This window comes from Salvelinus alpinus, chromosome 2 (assembly GCF_045679555.1).
Source record: "Salvelinus alpinus chromosome 2, SLU_Salpinus.1, whole genome shotgun sequence".
Classification (NCBI taxonomy): Eukaryota; Metazoa; Chordata; class Actinopteri; order Salmoniformes; family Salmonidae; genus Salvelinus; species Salvelinus alpinus.
In genome coordinates this window covers 103,565,071-103,579,571 of record NC_092087.1, presented here as the reverse complement: position 1 = coordinate 103,579,571, position 14,501 = coordinate 103,565,071, and the positions used below count along the sequence as shown (strand labels likewise).

Genomic DNA, 14,501 nt, shown 5'->3' with positions numbered 1-14,501 from the left:
TCACATAATTCTGCCCAAAAACAATGAAAACTTATCACCAAGTGGCATATGGGATATTTAGGTGAGTGTTGGTGTTGCCACATGAAGCAGTGCCCACTTTGCAAAAGGAAACATGGACAGATAGGACTCTACCTGTGTAGAGCACATGCCCCTTTGCCCTTCCTGTCTCTAAAGTGCCCTTTTGGGTGGTGGTATAATTTGTATTCATTTTTTGTCATAGTTATTTTTAACCCACTGCCTGCAAGTCGTTTTTAAATTCACCTAAGTGATTTGTATTTTCCTTCAACTTTCTGAAGAGGAAATAGCCAGGAAATGCCCCTGTCTGAGTGCATTTGTCTACCACTATGTGTAGCTGTTAGCGATGATGCTAATGACAACCATCTTCTGGTTGATGGAAAAGTTTTCCCACAAACCTTGTCAATTAAATGTCAACTACAAAGTAGTCTATGCCTACCTGGCAGAATGATATCATGATTATTTGCATCAATCCAGTTGTGATTTGTTCAGCAAACTCTGCAATCACATGTGTGCTACAGAGACACCACTAACCAAGCAAGGCTCTTGCTGGTGCCACTTGAATTAAAGGGTATCTACACCCAAAAATGAAAATGTCTTAGATTTTTCTCAGACGACAAAAGTGGTCTCCTTTTGTTGTTTTTCTATTAACAATGTGATTTTGAGAGCGAAAAACTGAAAAACAGAGACAATATCAGAAACCTGGAAAATTACTAAACGGAGAAAACGGAATTTGAGAAAATATATTAAATATTCTATTGATTTTCTCTCATTATGTCACACCAGACTTCGCTTTGGCTCCCCCTCCTGTCCAGCTCAGGCGTTCAGCGTTGCCGGCCTTCTAGCTGCTGCCGAACCTACTGCTGTCAAACGCCCTTCACTCATCAACCCCCGGCCTTCTAGCTGCTGCCGAACCTACTGCTGTCAAACGCCCTTCACTCATCAACCCCCGGCCTTCTAGCTGCTGCCGAACCTACTGCTGTCAAACGCCCTTCACTCACCAACCCCCGGCCTTCTAGCTGCTGCCGAACCTACTGCTGTCAAACGCCCTTCACTCATCAACCCCCGGCCTTCTAGCTGCTGCCGAACCTACTGCTGTCAAACGCCCTTCACTCATCAACCCCCGGCCTTCTAGCTGCTGCCGAACCTACTGCTGTCAAACGCCCTTCACTCATCAACCCCCGGCCTTCTAGCTGCTGCCGAACCTACTGCTGTCAAACGCCCTTCACTCATCAACCCCCGGCCTTCTAGCTGCTGCCGAACCTACTGCTGTCAAACGCCCTTCACTCATCAACCCCCGGCCTTCTAGCTGATGCCGAACCTACTGCTGTCAAACGCCCTTCACTCATCAACCCCCGGCCTTCTAGCTGCTGCCGAACCTACTGCTGTCAAACGCCCTTCACTCATCAACCCCCGGCCTTCTAGCTGCTGCCGAACCTACTGCTGTCAAACGCCCTTCACTCATCAACCCCCGGCCTTCTAGCTGCTGCCGAACCTACTGCTGTCAAACGCCCTTCACTCATCAACCCCCGGCCTTCTAGCTGCTGCCGAACCTACTGCTGTCAAACGCCCTTCACTCATCAACCCCCGGCCTTCTAGCTGCTGCCGAACCTACTGCTGTCAAACGCCCTTCACTCATCAACCCCCGGCCTTCTAGCTGCTGCCGAACCTACTGCTGTCAAACGCCCTTCACTCATCAACCCCCGGCCTTCTAGCTGCTGCCGAACCTACTGCTGTCAAACGCCCTTCACTCATCAACCCCCGGACTTGTCTCGTCATCATTACACGCACCTGGTTCCAATCTCCCCTCTATCACTGTATATATACACTCCTTCTGCCATTTTGTCTTTTTGTCGGTCATTTGTAAATGTTACTTGTTTTCCTGAGAGGAATCTCTCCTACTATTTCCTGAGTACTTTATATAGTTCACCCTGTGCCTTTTTGTTAATGAAGATATAATTTGAGCACAACAACGTTTGGGTTTTGTTCCGCTTTGATCTGTTGGTGCTGAAATAAATTCAGTCTTTCCAAACCTGAGACTGCATCCTTCCTACTCCTCTCTACACCAGTAACACATTATCTAGGATAGTGTAGAGCAGTGTTAACCAATCCTACTCCTCTCTACACCAGTAACACATTATCTAGGAGAGTGTAGAGCAGTGTTAACCAATCCTACTCCTCTCTACACCAGTAACACATTATCTAGGAGAGTGTAGAGCAGTGTTAACCAATCCTACTCCTCTCTACACCAGTAACACATTATCTAGGAGAGTGTAGAGCAGTGTTAACCAATCATACTCTTCTCTACACCAGTAACACATTATCTAGGAGAGTGTAGAGCAGTGTTAACCAATCCTGGTCCTCCACTACCACCAACAGTAACACATTATCTAGGAGAGTGTAAAGCAGTGTTTCCCAATGCTGGTCCTCCAGTACCCCCAACAGTACACATTTTTACTGTTGTAGAGTAACAGCTGTATCCTGAAGTGACCTTTAACCTCCCTGCTCCTTAATACTTCATCCATTGGATCAAAGCTTCAGCCAAGTAGGATACATGATAGTGACAACACATGGAGTTGGGTTGGATATAGTCATGGTAGGATACATGATAGTGGCAACACATGGAGTTGGGTTGGATATAGTCATGGTAGGATACATGATAGTGGCAACACATGGAGTAGGGTTGGATATAGTCATGGTAGGATGTATGATAGTGGCAACACATGGAGTTGGGTTGGATATAGTCATGGTAGGATACATGATAGTGGCAACACATGGAGTAGGGTTGGATATAGTCATGGTAGGATACATGATAGTGGCAACACATGGAGTATGGTTGGATATAGTCATGGTAGGATACATGATAGTGGCAACACATGGAGTAGGGTTGGATATAGTCATGGTAGGATACATGATAGTGGCAACACATGGAGTAGGGTTTGATATAGTCATGGTAGGATACATGATAGTGGCAACACATGGAGTAGGGTTGGATATAGTCATGGTAGGATACATGATAGTGGCAACACATGGAATTGGGTTGGATATAGTCATGGTAGGATACATGATAGTGGCAACACATGGAGTAGGGTTTGATATAGTCATGGTAGGATACATGATAGTGACAACACAAGGAGTAGGGTTTGATATAGTCATGGTTAACAAAATACTTTACTCAACATATTGTGCAGCTCCCTCACGACGCCAGGTCAGCGGAGTCAATCACCACCTTCCGGAGACACCTGAAACCCCACCTCTTTAAGGAATACCTAGGATAGGATAAAGTAATCCTTCTAACCCCCCCCCCCCCCCCCCTTAAAAGAGTTAGATGCACTATTGTAAAGTGGTTGTTCCACTGGATATCATAAGGTGAATGCACCAATTTGTAAGTCGCTCTGGATAAGAGCGTCTGCTAAATGACTTAAATGTAAATGTAACTGACTTGCCTAGTTAAATATAATTGGTTAGAACATTGGGCTAGTAACCATAAGGTTGATGGATCGAATCCCTGAGCTGACAAGGTAAAACTCTGTTGTTCTGACCCTGAACAAGGCAGTGTTCAGCGGTAGGCCGTCATTGTAAATAAGAAATTGTTCTTAACTGACTTGCCTAGTTAAATATAAAACATCTAATTACAAAGCAAAAACAGGTTTTTAGAAACATTTATTAAAGATAAAAAATATACCTTCTTTACATAACAGTAAGTATTCAGACCCTTTATTATGAGACTGTCAGGGTAAAAACCAAGCCATGAGGTAGAAGGAATTGTCTGTAGAGCTCCGAGACAGGATTAGGTCGAGGCACAGATCTTGGGAAGGGTCCCAACACATTTCTGCAGCATTGAAGGTCCCCAAGAACACAGTGGCCTCCATCATTCTAAAATGGAAGAAGTTTGGAACCACCAAGACCCTTCCTAGAGCTGGCGGCACAGCCAAACTGAGCAATAGGGGGAGAAGGGCCTTGGTCAGGGAGGTGACCAAGAACCCGATGGTCACTCTGACAGAGCTCTAGAGTTCTTCTGTGGAGATGGGAGAACCTTCCAGAAGGACAACCATCTCTCCACCTCTCCACCAATCAAGCCTTTATGGTAGAGTGGCCTGACGGAAGCCCCCCCTCAGTAAAATGCACATGACAGCCCACTTGGAGTTTGCCAAAAGGCACCAAAAGGACTTTCAGACCATGAGAAACCAGATTCTCTGGTTTTGGCCTGACGCTTTGGCCTGAATGCCAAGCGTCACGTCTGGAGGAAACCTGGCACCATCCCTAGGGTGAAGCATGGTGGTGGCAGCATCATGCTGTGGGGATGTTTTTCAGCAGCAGGGACTAGGAGATTAGTCAGGATCAAGGGAAAGATGAACCGAGCAAAGTACAGAGAGATCCTTGATGAAAACCTGCTCCAGAGCACTCAGGACCTCAGACTGGGGGCGAAGGTTCACCTTCCAACAGGACAACAACCCAAAGCACACAGCCAAGACAATGCAGTAGTGGCTTCGGGTCAAGTCTCTGGTCTCTGAATGTCCTTGAGTGGCCGAGCCAGAACCCGGACTTGAACCCGGTCTAACATCTCTGGAGAGACCTGAAAATAGCTGTGCAGCGACGCTCCCCATCCAACCTGACAGAGCTTGAGAGAGTCTGCAGAGAAGAATGGGAGAAACTCCCCAAATACAGGTGTGCCAAGCTTGTAGCGTCATACGTAATACTTATGAAAATGTTATTTTTCAGTTGTAAAAAAAAAAAGAAAAAAAGAGCAACAATATCTAAAGACCTGTTTTTGTTTTGTCATTATGGGATATTGTTATGGGATATTGTGATGTCATTATGGGATATTGTGATGTCATTATGGGATATTGTGTGTAGATTGATGAGGGGAAAAAATGATTTAATACATTTTAGAATAAGGCTGTAACGTAACAAAATGTGGAAAAAGTCAAGGGGTCTGAATACTTTCTGAAGGCATTGTATATAGCCATGTTATAAAGTATGAAAAGGCTTGTTCATTCACATGTCATGAAATCACTATGACATCATCATATTTGTATATATCCTAATGAATAAACTTTGGCTGGAAACATGGTTATTATTTATTTATTTAACAAGGTAAGTCAACTGAGAACACATTGTCATTTACAGCAACAACCTGGGGAATCATTACAGGGGAGAGAAGGGAGGATGCATGAGCCAAATTGTAAACAGTTTATATAGTTTACACAAATATTAGTCTCTTAGCTCTTATTGCAGGACTTTGACTGTGGTACATCACCTCCCCAGTCAACCTATTGTCAGAGGGGTGTATTATGACATCATATAGAACTACTCAGACATTCCAAATATCACTTGATTATCAGAGGGGTGTATTATGACATCAGATAGAACTACTCAGACATTCCAAATATCACTTGATTATCAGAGGGGTGTATTATGACATCATATAGAACTACTCAGACATTCTAAATATCACTTGATTATCAGAGGTTCATCCATATCATGAAGGTGGATATTGATCCAACCATTTCAAAAGTAATGACCAGGCTGATGGAAACAGGATATGCCTTTACAATTTTATAAAAGCCGACAGACGATATGTTAGTTCGTTTGACATGGTGGGGTCTTTTTGTGTCAGTAAAAATGTTTAAGCGAGAAATGGCGGTGGAAACTCCTTTATGCTCAAATATTTATATTTAAGTTTTGTCACGCAAAGCCTTTTATCTGCAATGAGTATGTTTGATAGAAACATTTCTGGTGGGAAAATGCGTATATTGTTTTATGCAGATTTTAGAATATTCACATGAAAATCTGTCGCAAATTGCATGGAAACTTAGCTACTAAGGTGGATATTGATCCAACACCTGCCACGTATTCAAACCAGCCCACTGGGCACAGACGTCAGTTCAACATCTAGTTTCTATTTACATTTCTTTGAGTCGTCAACTAAAGTGAATTCAACATGAAATCAACACAAAATGTCACCTGTCATTGGATTTAGGTTGCCAGTTGGATGAAAAATAACTAAAAATAACTGATGTTGATGGCTTTTTACAAATCCAATCAGTTTTCTACATCTATCATCATCACATGGATTTGTTTTGTTGAAAGTACGTGGAAACAACGTTTATTCAACCAGTGGGAGGCTTGTAAATGACCCCAGGAAAGTTGAACGAGGAACTCTTCATTGAGACAATGATAAACAGCAATCCGTGGGAGAGTTGAGGTGGATATTATAAAATAAGCATCTGCTGGAGTCCAAGTCAAACCAAGATTCTTTATTTCTGAGCTCAGAGAGAATAACAGAGTTACACAGCGCAGTGTAGACAGTCTGAATTCCTGAAGCATTGGGTGATGAGCACATATCTTTATAGTTTCCTGTTCCTGGGAGGGACTTTATTCATACAAGGACGCAGGTGCAGCTGGTTTGCAACACATAATGATGGTCCCAAGAACAGGAGATTATAATAGGACAGTTTCACAAGGTTAGTCACATAATCAGTTATGTGGACACACATACAATTAACATTTTCCGTTACAGTCTGAATATTTGAATTTCATTAAATCATCAGTGGGCCAACAATGCAAATGTAAACAATGGAACAAATGCATCACATCCAAATATCACTGTATTATCTGTAGTGCTGGAGGAATGACACACCCAGATAAACACACACAAAGAGTTTTAAAAAGGACCATTTAAACACATGGAATCTGATCTACTTTATATTCAAACTGACATACTCCATATTAAATTCATGTTTTCTAATAAAAACAAACAAATATATGTTTGAGTATACCTTGTACCATTTAATTTCATATGGTAAAAACAAGTAAACACATTATCAGTCAACAATATAAGACAATGGGAGCACTGTGTATGTTCTCTGATGAATTTTAAGTCAATGTGATGTGAAATATCAATATACAAGTAATTCTTCTCTTATGTGTGGATTCTCTCATGACGTTTAAGTGACTGTGATGAGTAATATGTTTTCCCAGTCTGAGCAATTTCTAAGCCTTCTCCTCTGTGTGTAGTCTCATGCGTTCTTTCAGGCTTCCTAAATGGGCCAAAACTTTGCACCCTGGGAGGAGTGGTAAGGCTTCTCCCCTCTGTGTATTTTCTCGTGTTGGTTCAGGTTGCTTTTCTGATTAAAACTCTTTCCACAAATGCAGCAGTGGTAATACTTCTCTCCTGTGTGAATTCTCTCGTGAGCTTTAAGGGTTCCTAACACCTTAAAACTCTTTCCACACTGGGAGCAGTGGTAAGGCTTCTCCCCTGTGTGTATTCTCTCGTGTTGGGTCAGGCTTCCTTTCAGGCTGAAACACTGTGCACACTGGGAGCAGTGGTAAGGCTTCTCCCCTGTGTGTATTCTCTCATGTCGTTTCAGCTCCCCTGAACGGCTGAAACACGTTCCACACTGGGAGCAGTGGTAAGGCTTCTCCCCTGTGTGTATTCTCTCATGTTGTTTCAGATGACAAGGCCGTTTGAAACTCTTTCCACACTGGGAGCAGTGGTAAGGCTTCTCCTCTGTGTGTATTCTCTCGTGTTGGTTCAGGTTTCCTTTCTGGCTGAAACACTGTCCACACTGGGAGCAGTGGTAAGGCTTCTCCCCTGTGTGTATTCTCTCATGTCGTTTCAGCTCCCCTGATCTGCTGAAACTCTTTCCACACTGGGAGCAGTGGTAAGGCTTCTCCCCTGTGTGTATATTTCCGTGAGCTTTAAGGGTTTCTAACACCTTAAAACTCTTTCCACATTGGGAGCAGTGGTAAGGCTTCTCCCCTGTGTGTATTCTCTCGTGTTGGTTCAGCTTTCCTTTCTGGCTGAAACACTGTCCACACTGGGAGCAGTGGTAAGGCTTCTCCCCTGTGTGTATTCTCTCATGTCGTTTCAGCTCCCCTGAACTGCTGAAACACTTTCCACACTGGAAGCAGTGGTAAGGCTTCTCCCCTGTGTGTATTCTCTCATGTTGTTTCAGGGTTCCTAAAAGCTTAAAACTCTTTCCACACTGGGAGCAGTGGTAAGGCTTCTCCCTTGTGTGTATTTTCTCGTGTTGTTTCAGGTTCCATAACCGGTTACAACCCTTTCTAAAGTGGGAGCACTGGTGTCGTCTTGCTGGTTCGGACGTCCCTGGCTCTGGTTCCTCTGAGTCTGGTCTTTCTCCTGCCAAAGACACTGTGTTATTTTTAAATTAGAGACCCGAATGAAACCTCCACATGATAAAACAACCTTGCTACGAGGGTAAATCCTAAATCAGATCTCTCAATAACCTGAGGCCAGTTTTAACAATTATAGTGTGATTTTAAAACAAATGTAGAGCTTCCTGGCAATTACTGCTATGTTTACATTACTTATTTTATTCATCCTGTTATACAAGTCAGAACACAAACTAGACAGTTCTAGGACACTGAAGACACAGACGTCGCTAGATTCCAATCAAGCAGGTGGTTCTAAATATATAACTTTCATAGCTGTATGATACAGAATGTGACCTACACACTTCCTTAAACATAAAATAACTAAAGAAGTAATTTTGTGTGGAAGTCCAAAACTTGTTTTTACGTCGAAAATACAAAGCACAAGATACAAAGCACTTTAACTTTGTGAAGCGTTTATTTGGGCTGCAATTTCTAAGGCTGGTAACTCTAATGAATTTATGCATCAGAAGTAACTCTGGGTCTACCATTCCTGTGGTGGTCCTTAAAGTAATGATGGACTGTTGTTTCTCTTTGCTTATTTGAGCTGTTCTTGACATAATATGAACTTCGTCTTTTACCCAATAGGGCTATCTTCTGTATACCACCCCTACCTTGTCACAACACAACTGATTGGCTCAAACACATTAAAACCTGTTATGGCTAGGGGTTCCGCTAGCGGAACGTTTCGACAACATCCGGTGAAATTGCAGAGCGCAAAATATATATTTTTTAAATTAGAAATATTTAACTTTCATGCATTCACAAGTGCAATACACCAAATTAAAGCTTAACTTCTTGTTAATCTAGCCACCGTGTCAGATTTCAAAAAGGCTTTACGGCAAAAGCAAACCATGCGATTATCTGAGTACAGCACCCCATCAAACAAACACATGACAATCATATTTCAACCCGCCAGGTGCGATACAAAACTCAGAAATAACTATATAATTTGTGCCTTACGTTTGAAGAGCTTCTTCTGTTGGGACTCCAATATGTCCCATAAACATCACAAATGGTCCTTTTGTTCAATTAATTCCATCGTTATATCTCCAAAATGTCCATTTATTTGGCGCGTTTGATAAAAAAAACACCGGTTCCAACTCACCCAGCATGACTACAAATATCTAATAAGTTAAGTTACCTGTAAACGCTGTCCAAACATTTCAAACAACTTTCCTAATCCAACTTTAGGTATTTTAAAATGTAAATAATCGAGAAAATTTAAGATGGGATAAACTGTGTTCAATACCGGATAAAAACAACGTGAAGCGCGTGACCTGGAGCGCGCATCAAAACATTAGAGAGCACTAGGCTGGACCCTCGTTCTGAATAGCCGTACTTCTTCATTTCTCTAAAGAAAAACATCAACCAATTTCTAAAGACTGTTGACATCTAGTGGAAGCAATAGGAACTGCAACCAAGTGCCACAGAAAAGTGCCACACAAAGCCATTTGAAAACAGAGTTCCCTCAACAACAAAAAAATCCTCCTGGATGGTTTGTCTTCGGGGTTTCACCTGCCAAATAAGTTCTGTTATACTCACAGACAGTATTTTAACAGTTTTAGAAACTTTAGAGTGTTTTCTATCCAAATCTACCAATTATATGCATATCCTAGCTTCTGGGCCTGAGTAGCAAGCAGTTTACTTTGGGAACGCTTTCAACCTGGATGTGAAAATACTGCCCCCTATCCCAAACAGGTTAAGGAAAGAAATTCCACAACTTAACTTCTAAAAAGGCACACATGTTAATTGAAATGCATTTCAGGTGACTACCTCATGATGCTACAGTCCTCCTTTAAGACTCCATGCTACAGTCCTCCTTTAAGACTCCATAATGTTTCATCATTAGACGCTACAGTCCTCCTTTAAGACTCCATCATGTTTAGAATGTGTCTGGAAGCGCTACTCTATCTATTCTACTCTCATCCTTTCGGTTTTAATCATATTTATAATAATAATGTTATAATAGGTAATAACTAACTTTAATAACTAGGGTTTATACCTGCCTGGCGCCCCAACAAAATCTTTATCTTTACCCCCCTCTAACAATACCGCTACAGAATTAGCATAGTAGGCCATGTAACTTAAGGTAATCAGAAATATTTAGGACTAACTAATTCTTTGCCACCCATTCTGAAACTAACTGCAGCTCTATGTTAAGTGTTGCAGTCATTTCAGTTGCTGTGGTAGCTGACGTGTACAGTGTTGAGTCATCCGCATACATAGACACACTGGCTTTACTCAAATGTCATTGGCATGTTGTTGGTAAAGATTGGGAAAAAGAAGGTGCCAAACAGCTGCCCTGGGGAATTCCTGATTCTACATTGATTTTGTTGTACAGGCTTCCATTAAAGAACACTGTGTTCTGTTAGACAGGTGGCTCTGGGGCGGCAGGTAGCCTAGTGGTTAGAGCGGTAGGCCAGTAACCGAAACATTGCTGGATCGAATCCCCGAGCTGACAAGGTAAAACTCTGTCGTTCTGCCCCTGAACAAGGCAGTCCTAGGCCGTCATTGAAAAAAAGAATTTGTTCTTAACTGACTTGCCTAGTTAAATACCTAGTTTACATTTTTTTTTTATTATCTTTATCCACAATATAGCAGGGGGTGTAAAGCCATACGTTTTTTTCAGCAGCAGACTATGATCGATACTGTCAAAAGCCGCACTGAAGTCTAACAAAACAGCCCCAACAATATTTTTATCATCAATTTCTCTTAGCCAATCAGTCATTTGTAAGTGCTGTGCTGTTGTTGAATGAACTTCCCTATAAGCTGAAAGTCTATATTTGTTTACTGTAAAATAGCATTGTATCTGGCCAAACACCATTTTTCATTTTTAAATGTAAGGGTTGGTAACAGGTTGATTGGTCGGCTATTTAAGCCAGTAAAGGGAGCTTTACTATTCTTGGATGGTGGAATGACTTTAGCTTCCCTCCAAGCCTGAGGGAACACACTTTCTAGTAGGCTTAAATTGAAGATAATGCAGATAGAAGTGGAAATATCGGCCGCTATTATCCTCAATCATTTTCCATCCACGTTGTAAGACACCAGTGACATGTCATTGTTGATTTTATTGCCCAAAATGTCATTGAAGATGCTCCAAAGCTTTTTACAATCATTCTTCATGTCATTTATCTTTGTTTCATTGTGTAGTTTCTTCTTTTTATTCAGTTTAGTCACATGATTTCTCAATTTGCAATAGGTTTGCCAATCAGTTATACAGCCAGACCTATTTGCCATCTCTTTTGCCTCCCTCTTCATCATACCATTTTTAAATTCCTCATCAATCCACGTGGATTTAACGGTTTTTACAGTCATTTTCTTAATGGGTGCATGCTTATTAGTAACTGGGATAAGCAATTTCATAAACGTGTCAAGGGCAGCGTCTGGTGGCTCATCATTACACACCACGGACCAACATATATTGTTTCCATTGTTGGAATCGGCTAAACTTTGAACATGGAGACATTAAAGAAGTGATAGGAAGTGAAAGAGACTGGGTATTATGTCAGAAGTTAATGGTTCTCTGAAGAAAGACAGATGGCTTCGGAATGTGTTGGGTGGACGAGAGGAAAGCAAAGTGTGAAACAGGGGAGACAGATGGACATCTGTGGATTAGATGAAGGAGGGGTTGAGGTCAGGACAGATTCTCATCAGGGAGACAAAGGTTTGGTATCCTGTTACCCTCTTTACTCTCTTCCTGTGGAACCATAAGATGTAAGGATTGGAGAGGAGGAGGAATGTCTTACGTGAGATATAACGTGGGGCAAAAAAGTATTTAGTCAGCCACCAATGAACCTTGTGAAGACTTACAGAAAACGTTTGACCTCTGTCATTGCCAACAAAGGGTGTATAACAAAGTATTGAGATAAACTTTTGTTATTGACCAAATACTTATTTTCCACCATAATTTGCAAATAATTCATTAAAAATCCTACAATGTGATTTTCTGGATTTTTTTTCTCATTTTGTCTGTCATAGTTGAAGTGTACCTATGATGAAAATTACAGACCTCTCTCATCTTTTTAAGTGGGAGAACTTGCACAATTGGTGGCTGACTAAATAAATTTTTGCCCCACTGTATATCTGGATGGAACAAATGTTGGGTTGTCTGAATTACAGATGTACAGAACCTTTGGGAATAATTAAACTTGGTTAAAGCTTCTCTAGTGTCCGTGAGTTATTTACTCTGAAAAATAAGAACCTAACAACATCAACACCATAGGAATCACTACAAACAATTGTATGACCTCTTATATAGAACAGTAGGCCAAGCCTTTTGGAACTGTGGTTTTCCTAGATATGGCTACTATATTGTGATCACTACATCCGATGAATCTGGATACTGCTTTCAAACAAATTTCTGCAGCATTAGTAAAGATATGATCAAAATATGTTGATGATTTCATTTCTGTACTGTTTGTAACTACCCTGGTAGGTTGATTGATAACCTGAACCAGGTTGACGGCACTGGTTACAGTTTGAAGCTTTCTCTTGAGTGGGCAGCCTGATCACAGCTTTCCTCCAATATTAGTTAATTAATTAACTTCTTATGGCTGCAGGGGCAGTATTGAGTAGCTTGGATGAAAGGTGCACAGAGGTGCCCATAGTAAACTGCCTGCTCCTCATTCCCAGTTGCTAATTATGCATATTATTATTCATATTGGATAGAAAACACTCTGAAGTTTCTAAAACCGTTTGAATTATGTCTGTGAGTATAACAGAACTCATATGACAGGCAAAAACCTGAGTAGTTCCACTTCCTGTTTGAATTTTTTCTGAGGGGGCAGATTTTCAACCAAGCTCTCATTGAAATTACAGCGAGATATTGGTGAGTTTTCACTTCCTACGGCTTCCACTAGATGTCAACAGTCAATAGAACTTTGTCTGATGACTCTAATGTGAAGGGGGGCCGAAGGAGACAGGAATGAGTAATCACTGCCACGAGCTGACCATGCTTTCACATGCGCGTTCACATGAGGAGGACCTCCGTTCCACCGCTCATCTGAAGTCAATCTAATTCTCCAGTTGGAACGTTATTCAAGATGTATGTTAACAACATTCTAAAGATTGATTCAGTACATCGTTTGACATGTTTCTACTGACTGTTACGGAACCTTTAGAAATTTCGTCACGTTATAGTGGAGGCGCTTTGTGACTTTGGAATTGTTTACCAAAGGCACTAACCAAAGTAGCTAATTGGACATAAATAACAGACATTATTGAACAAATCAAGCATTTATTGTGGACCTGGGATTCCTAGGACTGCATTCTGATGAAGTTCATCAAAGGAAAGGAAACATTTATCATGTATTTTCTGGTTTCTGTTGACCCCAACATGGCGGCTAATTTGGCTATTGTTCTGAGCTCCGTCTAAGATTATTGCATGATTTGCTTTTTCCGCAAAGTTTTTTTGAAATCTTACACAGCGTTTGCATTAAGGAGAGGTATATCTATAATTCCATGTGTATAACTTGTATTATCATCTACATTAATGATGAGTATTTCTGTTGAAACAATGTGGCTATGCAAAATCACTTGATGTTTTTGGAACTAGTGAATGTAACGCGCCAATGTAAACTCAGATTTTTTGTTATAAATATGAACTTTATCAAACAAAACATGCATGTATTGTGTAACATGAAGTCCTATGAGAATCATCTGATGAAGATAATCAAAGGTTAGTGATTCATTTATCTATATTTCTGCTATTTGTGAAAGCTATCTTTCGCTGGAAAAATGGCTGTGCTTATTGTGGTTTGGTGTGACTTAAACATAATAATTTGTAGTGCTTTCGCTGAAAAGCATATTTGAAATCGGACACTTTCGTGGGATTAACAACAAGATTAATTTTAATTATGAGATTTCTGTTGTTTTTGAATTTGGCGCCCTGCACTTTCACTGGCTGTTGTCATATCGATCCCGGTAGCGTGATGCAGCCATAAGAAGTTAACAGTGTCTTGAGTTTAGTTTGCCTGTTCTACAGTCTTGTAAAGATAGGGGAGTTGACTGGGACAGGCAATGTAACATCCATAATGTTAAGGAAAAGTTTTTGTAAAACCTTACAACAGATCATTGAAACTTTCTCTCCAAAACTAACTTTCATCAAGGTTTTATATGGTCTATTGGTTTCTCTCTTTTCATTGGCAGAATCCTTTTTCAGTATTATGATATTCATAACATCCATATCCACCAGTCTATCTTCCTGTCAACTAACAGAACTCTGCTGGTTGTCCTGGGAACAGATACTAGTCTATCTTCCTGTCAACTAACAGAACTCTGCTGGTTGTCCTGGTAACAGATACCAG

General features: G+C 41.1%; 1 protein-coding gene across 1 annotated transcript in view; it reads right to left on the bottom strand.

Annotated features, from left to right (window-relative positions):
• Positions 1–6,260: 6,260 nt before the first annotated feature.
• The window catches only part of LOC139546625 (zinc finger protein 585A-like), a 39,047-nt gene continuing 30,806 nt past the window's right edge, over positions 6,261–14,501 (bottom strand). Inside the window, exon 5 of the mRNA XM_071355236.1 lies at positions 6,261–7,966. Coding sequence (XP_071211337.1) covers positions 7,059–7,966 — 908 coding nt within the window. The 3' untranslated portion in view covers positions 6,261–7,058. The remainder of the gene's footprint in view (positions 7,967–14,501) is intronic.